The following is a 22,233-nucleotide window of genomic DNA, read 5'->3' as shown; positions in this document are numbered from 1 at the left end:
GATGACCTCCAAGGGCCTTTCCAAACTCTGTTAACTTATATTCAATGGAACAGAAGTTGCCTTCGGAAGTTGTGGGAGCTTCATCCCTGGAGGCTTTCAAGAAGAGATCGGACAGCCACCTGTCTGAAATGGTCTAGGGTGGGGGGTTGGACTAGGTGACCTCCAAGGCTCCCTTCCAAACTGTTATCCCATTCGATGGAATCCACGGCCCTTTTGAAGGAAAGGCCTTTTTAGCTGCTTCCCGGCTTGAGATGTTGCTGTGATGGGAGAAGAAGGGGGGGAGAGAGAGATGCAAGAGGCCAGCCTGCCTCTGTGTGGTGTGTGTGTGCGTGCGCACATGCGAGTGTGTGTTTGTGTGCCCGGGGAGAGCGAGTGTGCGGCTTAGTTAAGCCTAATGTGGTTAAAAGCTTTAATATTGATGGCCTGTCAACTTTGTCCCGATTCTTTGCCTTTCAGTTAAAAGGTTTTTGTTGTTGTAGCTTATGCAGTGGCTCCGTTGCTATGGGAACGTGACATCGAAATGACGTCCCTCTGTTTAAAAGCTTTTAGCTAAATTCCAGCCTGTCAGATGTGCTAGGCCCCATCTTCTGCCGCCAGCCACGGCTGTGCCGGAGAGCCGCCCACGGGCGGCAGCTGCCATGGCTGCCACCCCGACCCCTGCCTGCCTGCTCTCCGTCCAGAGCGAGAAGCACCGCCGGGCGCGCAACTGGACCGAAGCCGAGATGAGAGGCCTGATGCTGGTCTGGGAGGAATTCTTTGAGGAGCTCAAGCAGACCAAGAGGAATGCCAAAGTTTACGAGAAAATGGCCAACAAACTCTTCGAAATGACGGGTGAGATCCGGCACGGAGAAGAGATCAAGATCAAAATCACCAACATGACTTTCCAGTACAGGTGAGGTGGAGGAGGTGGAGGAGGAGGATGCTGGGAGATGACAGGGGTGCCTCCCTTGCTAGCCACCAATGTCCCAGCAGCCTTACTGGGAAACAAGAGAGGGCAGCCCGAGAGCCAGTGGGCACGGGAAGGAGCCAGAGGTGCCAGGGTGGCACCACTGGATTTCACAGGGGTAACAGTCGGCCAAGCCAAATCAACCTTTCCCAGGGAACCTCTGTGCCAGGGGCTGCCAACCTTTTGGACCTCAGGGACCACCAAACTCATAATTTCAAATTATAAAAAGACTTCGGGTAACCACAAATGTAGCCAGGGATCCATTAACATTACAGTTCTGCTTCTGGGTGTCAACCAGGATTATTCCTGGTTAAATCTGTGACTCTTTGAGGGATTACACTGGCTAAACCAGGGATTGCCAACCTTTTGGACCTCAGGGACCACCAAACTCATAATTTTAAATCCCATGGACCACTAATATGAATTTTGACTGACGGTGGCTTGCTGATGTTGGTGGCCCATGTTCCAGAGCTGCAGGAGTCACAGGACTGGCCCTTTGGTCGTCCCGGAGCAGCTGCTCCTCCACCCGGGGGTGCACCGACCTGCCATGGACCGGAGGAGCTGCTCCAGGATGACTAAAGGGCCAGTCCTGGGACTCCTGCAGCTCTGGAATAGGGGACCGACTTTCCCACCAACGTCAGCAAGCCACACCCGGGGCGGATTTCCCTCCCCCACCGTTGGTCTTACCTTCCAGTTCCGGCTCGCTTTGCTCTACTCAAGGTAAGGTTTGCGCTCGGCCGAAGGGTGGGGGCCATGTGGACAGCACAGCCTTGTGTTCCTGCACAGCCTGGATTCATTGCTTTGGCGGGGGGGGCATTTCTCTGCGGACCACCAAAATTTTCTCGCAGACCGCCAGTGGTCCATGGCCCGCTGGTTGGCGACCACTGTTCTGTGCCAATCTTGGTCCCTCTTGCCCCTGAACCCAGACAGCTGGCCTCTCCAGACAGCAGCACATGGCACTGTTGCCATCCAGACCTAGGAAATGCCATCCGTGCCTGTCCAAAGGGAGAAAAGAAAGGGGGAGCGGCAGGCATGGTTCCTATTTGACTGCCCCGGTCTGTTCTTGGAGGGCATTGAATGCCTGCCTGGCCACCTGGGAGCTTTTGCTATGCCCTTTCCCCAATGCCAGGGTGCCAAAGGTGTTCAGAAGTACATCCACTTTGGCCTGCTTGCTTGAGTTAAAAGATTCCCCCAGTCCTCCCTCGGTCAATGGAGGGCCACTCCAAAGAGCCCTGAAAGCATTTTAGGATGGGAAGGACTTTTGTTTGTCTTTTTTGATCTGGGGTGCCTGTACCCCAAAGGTAGGACAGGGGCTCCTCCCGCATGGCAGCAGGGGCGGCCATCTTGATTATTTTGCATCCTCTTCGATCGGTTTTAATTTTCACCACAGGGAAATTGTCCCCAACAAGTTTCTGTGTAGGCAGAGAGCAGAAATCTGACGTGCTTCAGGACTGATGGCCTGGAGAGATTGCAGGAACGAATTGGGAAAATCAAAGAGGCTGAGAATGCTCTACTGGTCTGAATTTATCCCAGTCTTTGTGCTCTGAATTTTTTTTCCTCAGAAAAAAACAAGAGCTACACTAATATTGAAGAAATCATGGACTAGAATCACGAAAGAAAGGATGCCGAAGGAAGGGCAAAATGAAATGTGCACCACAACAGTTAAAATAACTTTTAAAATTATTTTAAATAATTAAATTGAATTGTTTAATTGTGAGTTGGCTGTGGTGAATTGGTCATGGCAAGTTAGCCATAGTGAGTTGGCTGTGGCAAGTTGGCCATGGAGACTTGACCATGGAAAGTTGGCCGTGGCAAGTTGGCCATGGTGAATTAGTCATAGTTGGCCATGGTGAATTGGTTGTCACAGGTTAGCCATGGTGAGTTGGTCATGGCAAGTTGGCCATGGGGAGTTGGCTGTGGCAAGTGGCCATGGAGACTTGGCCGTAGAGAGTTGGCTGTGGCAAGTTGACCATTATGAGTTTTCAATAGCAAGTTGGCCATGATGAATTGGTCATGGCAAGTTGGCCATGGTGAGTTGACTGTGGCAAGTTGGCCATGAAGACTTGGCTGTGGAGAGTTGGCCATGGCAAGTTAGCCATTGTGAGTTGCCTGTGGCAAGTTGGCCATGGTGAGTTGGTCATGGCAAGTTGGCCATGGTGAATTGGCTGTGGCAAGTTGGCCATGGAAACTTGGCCGTGGAGAGTTGGCCATGGCAAGTTGGCCATGGTGAGTTGTCTGTGGTAAGTTGGCCATGGTGAGTTGGCTGTATGGTGAGTTGGCTGTGGCAAGTTGGCCATGGTGAGTTGGCTGTGGCAAGTTGGCCATGGAGAGTTGGTCATAGCAAGTTGGTCATGGTGACTTGACCATGGCAAGTTGGCCATGATGAGTTGGCTATGATGAGTTGGCTGTGGCAAGTTGACCATGGAGACTTGGCAGTGGAGAGTTGGCCATGATGAGTTGATCATAGCAAGTTGGCCATGGTGAGTTGGCTGTGATAAGTTGGCCATGGTGAATTGGCTGTGGCAAGTTGGCCATGGAGACTTGACTGTAGAGAGTTGGCTGTGGCAAGTTGGCCATGGTGAGTTGGTCATGGAGACCTGGCCATGGTGAATTGTCATAGACCCTAACCTGGGGTCCTTGCAGATGTCTTTGGCGATCTTCTCTGGGGTGGGAGGATTCTATTCTATTCTTATTCTATTCTATTTTACTTCTATTCCATTCTATCCTATCCTATCCTAATTCTATTGTCAGCTGCTAGATGCCCTATTTTATGGTGAATCTCTCTTATTCCCATGGGTGTGACACACATTTGCCTACCTGATTGTGTTTTTTGTCATCCCAGGAAATTAAAATGCATGACCGATAGTGAAACTTTGGCGCCCGATTGGCCTTATTTCAAAACCATTGATAGAATATTATCTAAAGTTTCGGAGCACAACGATGTCAAGATTCACGATAGCCAGCAACCAGGCCCTTCCACCTCACAGACTGAAGCCTCCCAGTCGCCCTCCACCAAATCAGCACCTCTCTATTTGCCCTATAACCAGTTCCCGTACGAAGGACGAGATGAATTCTTCGAAGACGCGCATTCGGACAGCTCCTCCAGCCTAATTTCGTATAAATTAAGGTAAAACACCCCACATTTTTACTTTCAAAGGTGATGGCGGGGTTGGGAAGTCAGAAGGAAACAGCTGAGGGGTTTAGTATTTAGTATTTAGTATTTGCACACCAAAAAGAGAAATCTGCACCACCTTTGTACCAATGGACCGTTCAGATCAACTTTTGCCTTAAGGTGAGACGGGGAAAGGAAAATTTCAAGCAAAGCTGTCGATCAGAAGAGAGCTGGAAGGGACCTTGGAGGTCTTCTAGTCCAGCCCACTGCTTAAGCAGGAGAACCTATACAATCTCAGACAAGTGACTGCCCGGTCTCTTCAGCTATGAAGCACCCATAACTTCTAAAGGCAACTTCTGTTCCACTCGTTAATTGTCCTCGCTGTTGGGAAGTTTCTTCTTAATTCCAGGTTGCTTCTCTCCTTGGTTAGTTTCCATCTGTTGAAACAGAATAAAGGTGGAAGGGACCTTGGAGGTCTTCTAGTCCAGCCCCCTGCTCAAGCAGGAACCCTATATAATCTCAGACCAGTGACTGGCTAGTCTTGTCCTAAAAACCTCCATTGATGAAGCAACTTCTGAAAGCAACTTCTTGTTCCACTGGTTAATTGTCCTCATTGTTAGGAAGTTTCTCCTTAATTCCATGTTGCTTCCCTCCAGGGATGGGATCCAACTGGTGTAACTACCGGTTCGGTGATTTATGTTTTGCTTCACACGCATGCACGCCTGACGCATACTGCGCATGCATGTGGAACATTGTCAGCTTGCTGCCTGGACAGCTGAGCAGTGCTGCGTGCAGGGAAGCAGCGTTTGAAAAAGCACTTTTTTTCCATGCTTTTTCAACCGTAGCTGTGCCACGCAAAGCAGCTGAGGTTGAAAAAGCAGGAAATAAAGGACAGGTAAGAACCCAGGCAGGCAGGTGGGCCAAAACAGCAGCAGACATAGAACTGGTTCTGTGTCTGCTGCTCTTCAGAGCTACCGGTTCTACAGAGGTGGACAGAACCGGTAGAGTCCCACCTCTGCTTCTCTCCTTGATGAGTTTCCATCCACTGAATCAGAATAGAGTTGGAAGGGAACCTTGGAGATCTTCTAGTCCAACCCTGTGATCAAGTGGCTGTCCAGTCTCATCCTAAAATCCTCCAGTGTTGGAGCACCCACAACTTCTGAAGGCAACTTCAGTTCCACTGGTTGATTGTTCTCACTGCTAGGAAGTTTCTCCCTAATTCCAGGTTGCTTCTCTCCTTGATGAGTTCCCATCCATTCAATCAGAATAGAACTGGAAGGGGACCTGGGAGGTCTTCTAGTCCAGCCCCCTGCTCAAGCAGGAGACCCTAGACCATTTCAGACAAGTGACTGTCCAGTCTCTTCTTAAAACCCTCCAGTGATGAAACACGCATAACATCTGAAGGCAAAGCCATTCCACTGGTAAATTGATCTCCCTATTATTCTCCTTAATTCCAGGTTGCTTCTCTCCTTGATTCGTTTCCATCCATTGTTTCCTGTCCTGCCTTCAGGTGCTTTGGAGAATAATTTGTCCCTCTCTTCTTTGGGGCAGCATCTCAAAAACTGGAATATTGCTATCATGCCCCCCCCCACAGTCCTTTTCTCTAAGACTATTCAAACTCAAATCCTACAACCGTTCATTATATGTTTTAGTCTCCAGGCCTTTAATCATCTTTGTTGCTTCTCTTCTCTGCTCTTTTTCCAAAGTCTCAATATTTTTTTTGTAATGTGATGACCAAAACTGGATGTGGTATTACAGGTGTGGTCTTAGTAAGAATTTTATAAAGCAATACTAATAGTTTGCGTGATTTTGATTCCAGGCCTCTGTTTATCCAAGCAATGATTGCATTAGCTTTTTTTGGCTACTGCTGCACACGGCTGGCTCATGTTTAAACAATTATTCCAAAGTCCATGAAATCTCTTGCTTCTATAATTTTTCAAGCTTTTCTCTTTCTTTTTATTCTTCTGTATTACCTCATATCGTTATTAAGCGGGGACGGGATGCGTCCTTGAATTATTTTGATATCATAACATTGCAAAGACTATCACAACGCACGAAGCAGGGTTTTCTTTTTTTTTAAAAGTTTTTATTCAACATTTATAAAGTTAAAAACAGACAAACATATATACATTTTGTAGCAGGCTTTGAGCAGTAGTTACACTTATACATTTCCATTATTGACGTGTTATTCCTTGTTACAATAACTTCTTTGTTCTTTTAATGTCTTTAATTATATATGTATACATTTACAATTAGTTACATGTCACCCTTGTTTCCAATATATTGTCAGATTATCAGATTTCTCCTTTTCTTTAACCAATCATACCGGATATCCCATACTTTGTAATAGTCACTATCTTGATTATTTTTTAAGAATTTAGTCTATCCATCTCAGCAGACTCAGGTATTTTATTAATTACCACGCTTTCTGAGGGGGTCGTAGCAAGTTTCCAATTTTGGGCGGCTTCATCTGGCTGCAGTTAAGATATGCAAAATCAGGTATTGGTGTTTCTTTTTCAGATTGAGTTCTATCTTGCCTAATAAAAAGATTTCAGGTTCAGATTTTAATTTCTGTTTTGTTATTTCTAATATCCCGATTCTAATTTTTTGCCAAAATTTCTGTGCACATGGGCAAGCCCACCACACGTGGAAATATGTTCCTTGAATGTAGTTGCACTTCCAGCAGTTTGGTGCCATACTGGGGAACATCTTGGCTAATCTCTCTGGCAATAAGTGCCAGCGATGGGTGTTTTTTTTTTTTTAATGCCGAAGCTTTCCCGTTTCAGAACAGAAGAGCGACCGGTGAAGAAAAGAAAAGTGCAGAGCTGCAGTTTTCAGAAGAAGAAATTGAAGCTGATGGAGGCCATGCTGGAAGAGCAGAAGAAGCTGAGCAGGGCCATGGAGGAAACGTGTCGCGAAGTGCGAAGGACTCTGGACCAGCAAAACATTATCCAGGTCCAGAGCCTGCAGCTGCAGGAACGAATGATGAATTTACTGGAGAAGATGATCACCAAAGCCAACGTTTAAATTTCTACCTGGAGGGGGAAAAGAAAAAGAAAAAGGAAGCAAAATTAACCTGTTTTGATAGAAATGGCTTATTTCATATACCTAGGATAGCTTCTTCCTTCCAGGTAAATCGAAACGGTTAAAGAAACAGCTTCCCCTCCTTGCAGGATAATTCTTTAGCGAATAAAATTTGGGGCTTGATAATAGGAGTTTATTTGGTGGGGGAGGAATGGCAAGGAGGGCAAAGCTACATTGGGGAATCCGATCAGAGGTGGTAGTCAGCCGGTTTGGACTGGTTCTGGAGAACCCAGGACCCAGGACCCACCTCTCCTTTGGAGCCAAGGCTGATCATCAGTGGTGTTCCTGAAAGGGGGTCACAAGAAACCCAAAAGGCAGGGCTGCGGGGGGGGGGACTTTCATGTTGGGGACCCATCGCTCCACGTAGACCTGGGCTGTCATCCAACGATTGACATCAGGGCTGTCCTTGCTCTCTGCTCTCTCTCCTGAGGCCCAGGAAGATGTTTTGCTTCGAAACAGGAGGGTCAACTAGGGCCATCCCCTGTTTTCTAGGCCTGCCTTTTTGGCAGGCGAGGGGAGTGGTGCGCTGGGCCTTAGAGGTGGAGCTCTCACCTCACAATCCAGGAGGCCGTGAGGTCGATCCTAGGGAGAGGCAGCTATTTCTCTCTCTGGGGACAATGAAAATATATCCACTGAACAAAACTCCGCACTGGAGATAGGAAGGGCATCCGGCCAGTAAAGCTCCGTTCAGTCGCCCAGACCTCCACCCCACAAGGGGTTATGGGTTAAAAGATGATGATTTTGGCAGGCGAGCCCTTTCGCCTTGTATTGTTGAATTCAAGTCGAGATGTTTTGTGGAACCGGGGAGGGGGGGGGAAAGGGGGCTCCAGAATGTTCTGCCAGGGAGGCGGACCTTGAACGGGATGAGATAGAGGAAGCAAAGGCCGTTGCCCAGAGTCTGCTTAATCCATTCAGCCTTCTTCTCTTTCTGTTTCTGTTTGACAGTTCACGAAACTTAAATCCAACCCCGATCTCCGAGAATCTCCTTTCCACGCTTTGACACATTTGGTTTCCTGCTTGAGAAACAGTGCCGATCTTAACGGCGCTGAAGGGGGGGGAAAAACAAACAAACAAAGGCAAGTGATGAGAAGCCATCTCCGGAAGGCTTACAGGACCAAAAGATGGAGCCGCGGCTGCAAAATTCAAACCTTCGGTCCAAGACCACAGAGAGGAAAGAGGAGCCAGGCAACATCAGGAAGAAGCTGTGGGTGGGGACACTGTGCTGAACAGGAGGCAGGAAAACAGAAGCTGGGAAGAAAGACACGGGGACGGTCCCTGCAGGAAGTCCCTAGAAATCCCACCCTCAACCCCCAAAAGATCAGGGGATGAATGGCTGACCAGGTGGGCTGGATTCCCCTCTGCCATTAATCCAGATCTTCCTCCTCCTCATCATCTTCCTTCTCTCTCATCGGAGACTCCGGAATATCTCAAGGATAATTCAAATACACTCAATGATCACCTACATTGGGGAAAACAATAGGAAAATTTGGAAAGAACTCTTCTACTTGCAAATAATGCGGGGTGGGGAAAAAATACACAAGAAGGATTGTGTTCCTCAAATTTATTTATTATGTTCCGTTCTACAAAGCATAGTTCTTTTCCAGAGGATATGTGCTAAAATAGGGTTAGTTTTAAAAGACGTTTAAGAGAGACAGAAAATGTTATTTATATTTTAAATACAACACGAAGGCCTAGCAATTCTATTCCAAAATTATACATTTTCTTTCTCCTTCCTTGTGGGGTGTGTATGTATGGAATCATAATATTCTGGGATCACATCAGAAAGCAGTGACAACCATGAGTGAAACGGATATTAAACCTTCAGCTTTTAGGCTGAATCCTAAAAATCCTAGAGTTCGATTTTATACTCGGATTTGGGCGAAGAAAAGGGTCTGGATGGAATTTGGAAGGCTGGCACCCAATTGATGTTACTGCAGAAATATAAAAAAAAAAACTCGGTTGTTGAGGATGGAATGTGGTGACACACCCTAACTCTGTCTGCTCGGGGCCGAGACCGTTTGAGTTGAAAGCCAAGCTCATGATGGAAGAAGAAAGGAGGAAGAAGAGAAGAAGAAGAAGAAGAAGAAGAAGAAGAAGAAGAAGAAGAAGGAGAGATGGTCTTTATAGACAGGGCATGTTAAGTAAATATAGTGAAGGGAAGCCAAGTAGAATTCCTTCCGGTAAGAGAATGGAGGGCATGGAGATGAATGGATAGATGGATGGAGTATTCATATCAGAACATACAGAAAAGGAAGCTGTATTTGTGCCTCAGTTTGGGGAGAGAGAACCAGAAGTCCAGCTTTGGCTGGACTTTAAGGAGCGGGAGGTAACCCAGCCAGAAGGGACACCAAGCTGAAGAGACATGTGTGTCTGTGGCTATGAAAGTCTTTAAAGTGAGGCAGGATAAAGCTACAGTGTTTCCCTGAAAATAAGACTCTGTCTTATATATATATATATATTTTGCCACCAAAAAAGGCACCAGGTTTTGTTTTGGGGGAGGACGTCATCCACGGACTAACCTCACTTGTGTGTGTCGCTCCCGGCCTCCTTTTTGCTGTCAGAGGCCTTCAGGAACTTCTTCTTCTGCAGCCGGCAAGGCTTTCCTGAAGGCCTCTGCAGCCGATAATTGAGATCAGGATCGATCCAGAGCTTTGTTATCGGCTACAGAGGCCTTCAGGAAAGCCTTGCCAGCCTTGCTGGCTGCCGAAGAAATGGGTTGGCCAGGCAGGTGTCTGGGTGTGCAAGGCCTGGCTACAACTGTCCAAAGGATGGGAGGGCAACTCCACCCTCCCATCCCCATCCTAGCTTAATTTTTACCTGTGCACTCTGGAGTGGGCGGGATCTTAATTAGGGCTTATTTTGGGGGGTAGGACTTATATTGGGTGCAAGTGTAAAAATCAAGCTAGGACTTACTTTCAGGGTAGGATGTATTTTTGGGGAAACAGGGTAATTTCTGGATGCCAGGAGGTAGATGTTCCCACTGAGCTAAAGAGTTTGAAAAGGCCTCTTGTGTATTTTTTAGTCCTCATCCTGTCAACTAAAAATGTGTTCCCTCATCATGAATGTCAGGGATGTAGGATATATCCCCTAATATATACACAGAATGTACATACAATAGAACCTCTGGTGACCACCATAATTCATTCCATAACTTTGGTTGCAACCCGATTTGGTCGTGATCTGAACCTAATTTTGGAAATTTGGTGCTTACAAAAATAAAATGGCTGGAATCAGCTGTGGGGAAAAAAATTGTGAATTTCTTAGCCGGAACCCGATTTGGTGGTGGTCCTAAGTGTTCCAGACCAGAGATTCTACTGCATGAGGGGATTTTAACACGACGCCAGTTTTTCCAAAGGATTTAATGTTCACCCAGTAGAATCGTAAAATGCAGGTCGCACGTAGAAAGCAACTGCGAGAAATCAGCATGATTAAAAACAGGCTGGCAGTTCTTGACCACAATTTCTGTGGCTCGATGGAACGTTCATTTAGTGAGTCTTGCCCTGTTCTACGACTTTTCTTGCCATCATGGTTAAATGAATCGCTGCAGGTTCTTAAGCGGATCTGGCTTCCCATGGGGGTGACCCCAAGACAAATCGTGAGAAAGGATTGTTCAGTTTCTGTAATCCAGGCCCATGGTACGTGGTAGGCGCCAGAGCGGGTTAAAACATTTTTCAAACAACGTTAAAAAAAAAAAAGAATAGGGTTGCATGTGGGACATCGGAGCCCAAAAGAGAGAAGAAAGAAACATGCAATCGTTAGAAAAAAGCTCTCCACTCTGTTGATTGTTCATCAGTAGGGTTTTTGCAATAAACGATCATATTCCCAAGGAACGGCACAGCTCAAAGTAATCCAGAACACCATTTGTTGCCGGAGAAATTTCCCACCTGAAAGGGGGGTTTTTTTTAATCTAACTCTCCTTCTTTGAGGCAAATATGAGGTTTTTCTTTCTTTTTTTTAAAAAAAATGTTTGTAAACTGTCTTTTTCAAATATGATTTTGTACGTTTATGTCTTTTCAAATTTGAAATGGGTTCAATTGTAATACGGCTCGGTAAAAGAGTATTTGTTATATCCCTTTTAATTAAAAAAAACAAGCAACCCTATCTTTTTCATTGATCTATATACATCAATGCTCCTAAATTGATAAGTTTGTTCCTGGAGCTTTCTCTGTTGGGTTAAGAGTGTCTCCTAGCTTGAGTCCCTAAGTTGACTAACCAAGGAGAGAAGCGACTTAGAACTAAGGAGAAATTTCCTGACAGTTAGAACAATTAATCAATGAAACAACTTGCCTCCAGAAGTTGTAAATGCTCCAACACTGGAAGTTTTAAGAAGAGATTGGATAACCATTTGTCTGAAGTTGTGTAGGGTTTCCTGCCTAGGCAGGGGGTTGGATTAGAAGACCTCCAAGGTCCCTTCCAACTCTATTATTCTATGTTTTATCATTTGGGTATGTCTAGTTGAATGAAAAGAAGAACCAGGGGGGAAAGGATAGCAGTGTTCCAATAGCTCAGGTGCTGCCCCAAAGAAGAAATGGGTCGAGCTATTGTCAAGCTAGAAAGAGTACAGAGAAGAGCAACCAGGATAATGAGGGGACTGGAGATGACAAAAACATAACGACGAACAGTTGCAGGAACTGAGCCTGGCTAGTCTAGTGAAGAGAAGGACCAGGGGAGACAGGATAGCAGTGTTGTAATATTTGAGGAGGGGCTGCCACAGAGTGGAAGGGGTCAAGCCTGTAGGCCAGACAAGGAATAATGGATGGAAACTGACCAAGGAGAGATTCAACCTGGAAATAAGGAGAAACTTTCTGACAGGGAGAACAATCAACCAGTGGAACAGAAGTTGCCTTCAGAAGTTGTGGGAGCTTCATCACCGGAGGCTTCCAAGAAGAGATTGGACTGTCAGAAATGGTGTAGCATCTCCTGCTTGGGTGGGGAGTTGGACTAGATGACCTACAAGGTCCCTTCCAACTCTGATTATCTGTTATTCTCCAAAGCACCACAAGGCAGGAGAAGCAATAAAGGTGGAAACTCATCAAGGAGAGAGAAGCAGCCTAGAACTAAGGAGAAATTTCCTTATTGTTACCTTTATTGTCAGAGTACAACGTGCGTACAATGAGATCGGCTATCCTGACAGTGTGAACAATTAATCTGTGGAATGCTCCAACACTGGAAGGTTTTAAGAAAAGATTGGACAGCCGTGTGTCTGAAACGGGATAGGGGATTCTGCCCTGAGCAGGAGGTTGGACTAGAAAAGGGGTTGCAAACTGTTGGGCCTGGGACCCACCGGTGGTCCGCGAGAAAATGTGGGTGGTCTGCAGAGAAATGCCCTTCCCAAAGCAATTAATCCAGGATAATGCGGGATCACAAGGCTGTGCTGCTCACACGGCCCACCCACCCGCTGGCTCCCACCCTTTGGCCGAGCACAAATCTTACCTTAAATAGAGCCATGTGAGCTGGAACTGGAAGGTGAGACCAATTGTGGGGGAAGGAAATCCGCCCCGGGTGTGGCTTGCTGACGTTGGTGAGATAGTCGGTGCCCTATTCCAGAGCTGCAGTAGTCACAGGACTGGCCCTTTGGTCATCCTGGAGCAGCTCCTCCAGTCCATGGCAGGCCAGTGCACCCAAGTGGAAGAGCAGTTGCTCCGGGATGACCCAAGGGCCAGTCCTGTGACTACTGCAGCTCTGAAACAGGGGACTGACTTTCCCATCAACATCAGCAAGCCACCGTCAGTCAAAATTCATATTAGTGGTCCACAGGATTTAAAATTATGAGTTTGGTGGTCCCTGGCGTCCAAAAGGTTGGCGATCCCTGGTTTAGCCAGTGTAATCCCTCAAAGAGCCAGAGATTTAACCAAGAATAATCCTGTTTGACACCCAGAAGCCGAACTGTGTGCTAATGGACCTCTGGTCACATTTGTGGTTACCTGAAGTCTTTTTATGATATGAAATTATGAGTTTGGTGGTCCCTGAGGTCCAAAAGGTTGGCAAGAAGACCAACCCATCTGCTCTCTCCTACGCTGTTAATCGGACGTTGGGCAGGAATCCCAAGGGAAGCATGAGTCTTGAGTTCCTTGTAGGACATCTTGGATTTTGGAGTCCACTTTTTTTCTCCTCGTTCTGCCAGCACCAGAAAAAGAAAATGTTTGGTAGAAAGAGCGTTTATTCTCAAGAGTAGAAGGTGGATGCTCCCTCTACGAAGGCACCCTGATTATCCTTTGGGCGGGCGCTGGATCACCTGGTCGATCCAATTGACGTAGTTTGTCACCTTGGTGTAGACTCCCGGCTTCCTGGCCTTGCCACAACCGTCACCCCAGCTGACGATGCCGTACAGGTAAAAGGCACCATCCCTTTCGCAGGCCAAGGGCCCCCCCGAATCACCCTGGGAGACAGAGGAGAAGGTGAAGGTAAATGGAAGAGCTACACGACGTCACAAATCTCAGCCAGCCAGGGTTTTCTTTTTGGGTAACTTCTAATGGTAGCTGCGTTTTGGTTAGGGGGAAACCGATGGGTAGACCCCCCCCCTCATAGGGGTAGGCTGCTGGGGGTTCATAGGGGTTCGGGGGAGCCCCAGCGAAGATTCTGTATAGTTTGGAGAACCCCCAAAATCTCATTCCTGGCTGGACCTGCCCACCTCTCCCCTCCCCTCCCCTCTCAGGAGTCCCCACATGGCCCGTTTTGGATACAGGTGAGTGCAGGGTATATGTGGAGGGTTGGGGAGGGGGAAAAATGGGCCTCTCAGAAGTTCGAGAACACTGGAAATGGACCCATTTCTGGCCTCCAAAAAGCCTCCGGAACCCAGGGAGGTTGTTTTCACCCTCCCGGAGGCCCAAGGGTAGCCTCTGGCGCACAAGGAGGGTGAAAAATGGGCCTTCAGGAAGTTCGTGAACGCTGAAAATGGGCCCATTTCCGGCTTCTAGGGAGCCTCCAGAGCCTGGGGAAGTCGTTTTTGCCCCCCGGGAGGCTCGAGAAAAGCCTCAGGAGTCCGGGGAGGGCGGAAACAATCCCCTGCCTCCATGGTGCAGGAGGCCAACTAGGCCACGCCCACCATGGCCACTCCCACCCAGCCACCGGTCAGAGAACTCCTTGCTAAAAAAATTTGAAGCCCACCCCTGCCCTCTCAGGGCACCTGAAGATCTCCGTGAAGATGGAAATGGTCCCCATGAATTGGGAAAAGGAAACCCGTAATTTCGGTGAGGGGTAAAAAAAGGGGGGGCTGCTGAACGAATTGTTTGGACACTCAAGGATGAAAATGGTGAGGGGAAAAACTAGAAAAGGTAAAGGGGAAAGGAAGTTTGGCTCACAAGGGAAGATTAAAGCAATTAGAAAATGGCTTTTTTGGTGGGGGGCTATGTCTCTGGTAAAAGCCAGGGGCAAGGGGGGGTTCATTGATAGGAGAAGAGAGAAGGGGGTGGGGGACAGGGGAAAGTGGGGAGGGCAGAGCCTCCAAACTCTCGTGACCCCCACTCTTCTTCCCCAGAGAAAGCCACATTCCAACGGAGCAAGAGCCCACAGCTGGATGCAGCTGGAAAATTTAAAAATAAATAAATCATAAGTAACCAAACTCCCCAGGTTGGCTCAACAAAGTACAGCTCGCCTTTCCTTTCTTCCAAGACCTCCCAAAAATGCACAGCTCAGAACTGGAAGGAATATTGGGAGGGAGGGAGGGAGGGAGGGAGGGAGGGAAACGAGAAGGAGGGAGGGAGTTCTGTATAACATCAACATGATATTCGGATGCTAGCTTTTCCTGAGAAGTTATCACAAGGCATATCTCAAAATGGAAGGTCCAACTTTATTTGGGTATTTTCCCACGTCATTATAGTTGTGCTTTTAAAGTTGTAGCATGCGTTTGGCAGAATCTCATCTGCCATCATCAGGCTTGTGTATTGTGTTCGTCTGTGAGTCAGATTTTCACAGCCGTTTCAGTGAAAGTCTGACTCACAGACGAACACAATACAGAAGCCTGATGATGGCAGATAAGATTCTGCCGAAACGTTGCTACAACTTTAAAAGCACAACTACAATGACGTGGGAAAATACCCGAACAAAGCTGAATACCATACATGTAAGTACCCGTGAAAACTTAAGAAAACATGTGTGTGTGTGTGTGTGTGTGTGTGTGTGTGTACTATGGAGGGGTGTGGTGGCCTAGAGGTGGAACTCTCACCTCAGAATCAGGATGCTTTGAGTTCAATTCTCGGTAGAGGCAGAAATTTTTCTCTCTCTGGGCACACTGGGAATATATCTGCCGAATATAACTCTGCACTGGCGACAGGAAAGGCATCTGGCCAGTAAACACTCAGCTCCATTCAATTGCTGAGATCTACTCCGCAAGGGATTATGAGGTTGTTAAAAGAAGATGAATATAAGTGTAAGTGTGTGTGTGTGTGTATATATATACTATGGCCTCACAATTTTATGCTGTCACATCCACACCCGGCTAATTCCTGCAGAAACTCCACAGGATTACCTGGCAAGCGTCTGATCTGCCATCAAGATAACCAACAGCTATATATATTATATATGTGTACTATGGAGGGATGCGGTAGCCTAGAGGTGAAGCTGTCACCTCGCTATCAGAAGGCTGTGAGTACGATCCTAGGTAGAGGCAAATATTTCTCTCTCTGGGCACGATGAGAATATATCTGCCGAACAAAACTCCGCATTGGTGACAGGAAGGGCATCCGGCCAGTAAACACTCTGCTAGCTCCATTCAGTTGCCAAAACTCCACACACGGCTAATTTCTGCAGAAACTCCACAGGATTACCTGGCAAGCGTCTGACCTGCCGTCAAGGTAACCAGCACAGAACATATTTTCACTGATTTCAGCTCCATAAACGTCCGCATTTTGACACTTGTAATCTGGGATAATCGGAATTAATGCTTCTTGCACCACATTGGAGTATCTGGATGAATCTGCTCAAAGGATGAGAAGGAAAATAAGTCCGAGGAACAGCAGCTAGGCCCCAAAAAGGGCTTTAGCTCCGTGACAAAGCGGAAAAAGGACACAAGCTGAATGGGACAACTCGCCTTCGCCAACTCGTAATTGCCCACTTGCCATAGCCAACTCAACGCAGGACAATTTAAGAAATCGATTATTTAAAAGAAATAAAATAAAATCTTTTCATTTTTGTCATTCACATTTCATTTTGTCCCTCCTTTTGCATCCCTTCTTTAATGATTTTATTCCACCATTTCTTTGAGATTAGTATAACTCTTCCCCCACAGTGAGTCATCCCACAACAAGTTGGCGGTGGCCATAGTGAGCTGACCATGGCTAGTTGGCCATGCCAAGTTGGCCATGGTGAGTTGGCCATGGTGAGTTGGCCATGGTAAGTTGGCCATGGCAAGTTGGCCATGGTGAGTTGGCCATGGCGAATTGGCTCCAGTGAGTTGGCTGTGGCAAGTTGACTGGTGAGTTGGCCATGGCAAGTTGGCCATGATGAGTTGGCCATGGTGAGTTGGCTGTGACAAATTGGCCATGGTGAGTTGGCTGTGGCAAGTTGACTCTGGTGAGTTGGCCATGACAAGTTGCTGTGGCAAGTTGCCCGTAGCAAGCTGGCCTTGGAAAGTTGGCCATGGTAAGTTGGCTATAATGAGTTTGCTGTGACAAGTTAACTGTGGTGAGTTGGCTGTGGCAAATTGACTCTGGTGAGTTGGCCATGACAAGTTGCTGTGGCAAGTTGCCCATGGCAAGCTGGCCTTGGAAAGTTGGCCATGGTAAGTTGGCTATAATGAGTTGGCTGTGACAAGTTGACTGTGGTGAGTTGGCTGTGGCAAGTTGACTGTGGTGAGTTGGCCATGGAGAGTTGGCCTTGGAGAATTGGCTGTGGTGAGTTGGTCATGACAAGTAGGCCATGACCAGTTGGCCATGGCAAGTTGCCCATAATGAATTGTCATAGACCCCCCCACACACAAGAGTTTCAGTAAAAAATCATTAGTAATGCCCCTCCCACTTTCTGGTAGGCACCCTTGCATGTTCTAAAGCAGGGGTCTCCAACCTTGGCAACTTTAAGCCTGGAGGACTTCAACTCCCAGAATTCCCCAGCCAGCAAAGCTGGCTGGGGAATTCTGGGAGTTGAAGTCCTCCAGGCTTAAAGTTGCCAAGGTTGGAGACCCCTGTTCTAAAGTGTGACCGGCACACACATCTTTCACACTTCCACTGTACCTATCCCTTGGTCTCTTTGACTGTTCCTTGCACAACCAGGAAGAAGCCCAGGCTCCTTGGCACCCACAGGGGTCATCAAGAGGAAGAGGGCAGATTCTGCTCCTAATGCCAGAGGTCCACAAAGGTCTTCTGGAAACCCCACACACAGCATTTGAGAATCCTGGGTTTATTCAACCCATCTAGGGCAAAAGGTGCATCAACAGCTCCAAGGCAGTGAAAGACCCCTTGAATTTAGAAGAAGGGTTCCAGTGGGCCATGGAAGCTGCTCCAGCATCTGCCCACTTCCGGATTCAGGATTGAACTTCCGGGCTGGGGGAAGAGTTTTCCTGCAATACCGCATTCCAACCACTGTGCCACCAGCGCTCGATTGAAAACATCAACTATAGAAAGACCGAGTGTGATGGGCAGACACCATGAAGCTCGCCCTGGAGTCAGCGGAAACTCCTGGCAATAAGGGGGTGATCAGGCACCCCAACTCTTACTTTGATGCAAGTATCCCCATCCGACAACGTAGCATTTGTAGTGGTCTGGGAAAGACATGGAAGCTTCTGGCAGGCATATGGGTTGAATAAATCGAGATCTCACTGCACAGCGTTGGTTGACTTTCTTGAGCTTAATTAAAACTGCAAGAGAGGGGAAGAATAGGATGAATGTGGAAGGGAGTGAATTATTATTAGATGGCCTTCTGCCCCGTGGCCTTAGTGCTTATTCTACACTGAAATTAGTAGAAAAACCAAAATGCACAGGTACAGAATAGGTGCTATTCTATTCTATTCTATTCTATTCTATTCTATTCTATTCTATTCTATTCTATTCTATTCTATTCTATTCTATTCTATTCTATTCTAATTCTAATTCTAATTCTAATTCTAATTCTACTGTATTCTATTCTTTATTCCAATATTCTGTTCTATTCTATTCTATTCTATTCTATTCTATTCTATTCTATTCTATTCTATTCTATTCTATTAATTCTAATTCTACTCTTCTATTAATTCTAATTCTTACTCTACTTTATTCTATTCTATTCTATTCTATTCTATTCTATTCTATTCTATTCTATTCTATTCTATTCTAATTCTACTCTACTCTTTATTCTGATATTCTGTTCTATTCTTATTCTTATTCTATTCTTATTCTATTCTATTCTTCATCCAAATATCTATTCTATTCTATTCTTATTCTATTTTATTCCATTCCATTCTTAATTCATTCTACAATTATTCTATTCCATTCATATTCTATTCATATTTAAATCTATCCTATCCTATCCTATCCTATCCTATCCTATCCTATCCCATTCCATTCCTTACTCTACTCTACTCTACTCTACTCTACTCTACTCTACTCTACTCTACTCTATTCTTGATCCAATAAATGGAATTTAGTCTTTACATCATGGTTATCCAACTCCCAGTCCATGGACCAGTGTCGGCACGCAGCCCATTTGGAACCGAATTGCAGAAGTGACAGGCAAGAGAATGTGTGCACTCGTGCAAAGTTGTGTTTGTGAAAAGCAGTGTGTGCACGAAACCACCCCCGAAAAGGTTGGGGACCACTTTCTTTACATGGCAAGAAAGAGACAAGAAAAACAGCTCACCAATATCGTTTTCAGTTGGGTTGAACACGGAGTAGTCAGGATGCATGATGTACTTCTCTATCTTAAATTCCTGAGTGACGTCTATTGTTTTGTTGAAAAAATGTTGTCCCAAAACAACATGGACGGTTGACGTCAGCGGGCTGAAAGAAATGAGAAAAGCCCTATTAATGGCACTGTCAGAGTTCCAGCAATTGCCCCTAATTAAATCACGAGTCTCGAGCCAAGCTTCAAAAGAATCCAAAAGATTGACTAGGAGCAACGTGTCCGGCACGAACCCGTATGAAGCCAACTCTGAGATGCGTAATTTACTATCACCTAAGACCCTGTTTTCCCTCACCTCATCCCGGGTGTGTCCTAAATCAGATTCTCCAATGAAACACATTCACGGCTGGGTGTCATCAATTACACTCTCCAATGAAGGATTTTCGAGGGCAGAAGATCCAGTAGCCTAGGCTACAATCTGTTCTGACCCACGCCCTTTTCCAAAAAATCAAACACAATCCAAAGGGAACAGAAACCTTTTAATGCTTCTGCAAAAATAATTAGCTGTTATAAGCACAAGCCTTGCCAAACTGTGCGAGACTTGCCAAAAGATAACAGACAAGAAATAATTTGCAATGCAAGAATCTTCAAATACAAACTCAGGATACTGGAATGTCCACAAGGCTGGAGGTTCAAAACGTCTTTGCCTTCTGCAAAGAACATTCATTTCACAGTTGGCTTTTCTCTTCTTGAAGGAGGGGCCATTACCTTGCAGCCTTACTCCCGAGTCGCCTGTGCTGTTGTAGCTGCTCTTTCCTATGAGCAATCCTGCGTGCACGTGCACTTGGCACAGGCTCCTCGGGAACCTCCTCATCGCTGCTGCCAGCCCCCACAATATCTGAAGGCAGCAGTCCACTCCCTAATGGTCCTGGGCCCCTCATCTGAGTCCTCGCTCTCCTCAGCCGTCCGCACCTGCTGCCAGCTAACCACAACACAATCTTTATAAGTTAAAGTCTTATAAAATCTTTATAAGTTAAAGTCTTATAAAATCTTTATAAGTGTGGAATGTGCTTCTGGGTTTTTTTTTTCTTTGGTATAGGTTTCTCCCCCTCCTTCTTATGGCAACTCAGAAACAGGCATAGGAATGCTTTATGAGTTGACAGACATCCTATCCTGAGCCTGCACCCCACCGTATGGGCAGTTGATCACTGATCCAATCTTTCTCAGAGCCAAAGTGAGGAAGGCAAGGATACCAATTCCAACATCCAAAGCTTTCTGCCTGGGTAGAAGGTACCAAGATGCAGCCTTCCCTTCCTGCTTCCCTGTCTGCTGAGTGATGGGGCTCCATGCTTCTCCTTCCTCCTTGCTTCAGTCCTCTGGGGTCTGAAGAAGAATACGAGCAGAGGTGGCCATATGGTGGGGTCTGAAAGTCAAGATGGCCACCGTAGCCATGCAGCGCATGTTAAAAAGAGGTTGGTGTTGGGGGTTGGGAGTGCCATCTGGGGTTCTTCTGCATTCACCCTCCTGCATTCAACTCTGCCCTCAGTGGGGTAACTGGAGGATATCCTTGGGAACTCAGCAGGAGCAGAGAGAGAAGGAGGAGGAGGAGGAAGAAGAAGAAAAAGAGGGAAAGGAAGAGGAGGAGGAAGAAGAAGGAGAAGGAGAAGATGAGTAGGAGGAGGAGAAGGAAGGGGAAGAGAAGGAGAAGGAGGAACAATGAGGTAAAGGAGGAGGAGGAAGAAGAAGGAAAAGGAGAAGATGAGTAGGAGGAGGAGAAGGAAGGGGAAGAGAAGGAGAAGGAGGAAGAACGGGGTAAAGGAGGAGGAGGAGGAGGAAGAAGGAAAAGGAAGAGGAGGAGGAAGAAGAAGGAGAAGAAGAGGAGGAAGAGGAGGGAGAAAGGAGGAGGAAGAGGAGGAGGAAGCTGGAAAGAGGGGGAAAGGAGGAGGAGGAAGAAGAGGAGGAGGAGGAGGAAGAAGGTGAAGAAGAGGAAGAAGAGGAGGGAGAAAGGAGGAGGAAGAGGAAGATGGAAAGAGGGGGAAAGAAGGAGGAGGAAGAGGAAGAAGAGGAGGAGGAGGAGGAAGAAGAAGGGGAAAGGAGGAAGAAGAGGAGGAAGAAGAGGGAAAGGAAGAGGAGGAGGAGGAAGAAGGAGAAGAAGAGGAGGAGGAAGAAGGGGGAGAAAAAGAAGGAGATGGAGGAAGGTTTGGAGACATTTTGGAGCTCAGGGAAATCATTTTCACTGGGCCCTCACCAATTGGCTCCCGGAAGACCTTTGAAAGAAATTCAGAGTTTGAGACCCATCCACAAAGCGAGTGGCATTACCTGTTAGCGAAACAATGGGCCGACGTGACCAGCCAGCAAGAGCGAATAAGGCTTCCGCCACAGAAATTCCTGCCGACGTTTATGCTGGCCAGCCAGGGGTGGGATCCTGGCAAGGCAGAAGATCCCCCCACAATTCTGGGTCTTACAAACTTCTGCTTCTTGTGCCTCCTCCCACACGACTTCTTGACCATGGCAAACTCATCCACAGCTTCTGGAAGAAAGTTTGGCGGTGGCGGCATCTGCCTGCGCCCGCTTCCTGAAAGAAGGGTGAGGATAGGGAATCTCTTATTTCCTGACTGGATTTTCCTTCTGTTTGCTTTTCAGAATGTTGCTGTAGGAGGGAGAGGGCGTGGCGGCTCAGTAGTTAAAAGTTGCTGAGCTTATCTGCTGATAGCCTGGGTTCGAGACCCGAGCGCTGTGCGACGGGGTGAGCTCTGTCCTTGTCTCATCTCCAGCCCAACTAGCAGTTTGAAGGCATGCAAATGCGAGTAGATCAATGGGTACCTCTTTGGTGGGAAGATAAGAGCGTTCTGTGAGCATTTGACATATAGCCATGATGGCCGCATGACCATGGAAAGGTCTTCGGACAATGCTGGCTCCTTTCATCTAAAAATGGAGATGAGCACCGGGTCCTACAGTCAGACACAACTGGATAGTGAATCTTTTACTGTTATTCTAGAAGAGAGGAACCTGTCCTTGCTAAGCCTCCTGTAATACAGGCAGTCCTTGACGTACAGCAGTTCATTTAGTGACTGCTCAAAGTTACCACGGCACTGAAAAAAAAGAGACTTAGCACCTTTTTTTCACACATACGATGGTTGCAGCCATCCCCGTGGTCACCTGATCAAAATTCAGGCGCTTGGCCACTGGTTCAGATTTATCACCATTGCTGTGTCCCCCCGGGGTGGGGGGGGGTCAAGTGATCCCCTTTTGCGATCTTCTGACCAGGAAGGTCAATGGAGAATCCAGATTCACCTCTGTTATATGCGGAAATTTACCTTATACACCTAAGAATATAAAGAGC

The 22,233-nt window shown here is 46.9% G+C and overlaps 2 protein-coding genes across 7 annotated transcripts in view; one reads left to right on the top strand and one right to left on the bottom strand.

Annotated features, from left to right (window-relative positions):
- Positions 1-16: 16 nt before the first annotated feature.
- Positions 17-12,319, top strand: MSANTD1 (Myb/SANT DNA binding domain containing 1). Of its 3 annotated transcripts, XM_087963446.1 has the most exons (5): positions 17-892; positions 3,789-4,073; positions 5,284-5,479; positions 6,845-7,189; positions 8,088-12,319. In XM_087963446.1, the coding sequence occupies exons 1-3, from the start codon at positions 639-641 to the stop codon at positions 5,387-5,389; spliced, it is 645 nt and encodes a 214-aa protein (XP_087819572.1). In that variant the 5' UTR covers positions 17-638; the 3' UTR covers positions 5,390-5,479; positions 6,845-7,189; positions 8,088-12,319. The 3 variants fall into 3 exon arrangements, with proteins under 3 accessions (XP_087819572.1, XP_087819571.1, XP_026544112.1); XM_087963445.1 differs by lacking the exon at positions 5,284-5,479 and having other exon boundaries at positions 21-892; positions 6,850-7,189; XM_026688327.2 differs by lacking the exon at positions 5,284-5,479 and having other exon boundaries at positions 24-892.
- Positions 8,689-22,233, bottom strand: part of HGFAC (HGF activator) — a 26,796-nt gene continuing 13,251 nt past the window's right edge. For all 4 annotated transcript variants that reach the window (XM_087963441.1, XM_087963442.1, XM_087963443.1 and 1 more), the window contains 5 exons: positions 21,210-21,465; positions 18,909-19,048; positions 17,791-17,931; positions 15,908-16,056; positions 8,689-13,521 (listed from right to left, as the gene is read on the bottom strand). In XM_087963441.1, coding sequence (XP_087819567.1) covers positions 13,351-13,521; positions 15,908-16,056; positions 17,791-17,931; positions 18,909-19,048; positions 21,210-21,465 — 857 coding nt within the window. In that variant the 3' untranslated portion in view covers positions 8,689-13,350. The remainder of the gene's footprint in view (positions 13,522-15,907; positions 16,057-17,790; positions 17,932-18,908; positions 19,049-21,209; positions 21,466-22,233) is intronic.

The sequence above is a fragment of the Notechis scutatus genome, chromosome 4, assembly GCF_049901735.1.
Source record: "Notechis scutatus isolate UNSWTSFEM ecotype Mainland chromosome 4, rNotScu1.2, whole genome shotgun sequence".
Classification (NCBI taxonomy): Eukaryota; Metazoa; Chordata; class Lepidosauria; order Squamata; family Elapidae; genus Notechis; species Notechis scutatus.
This window is presented reverse-complemented; position numbering and strand designations above follow the sequence as displayed.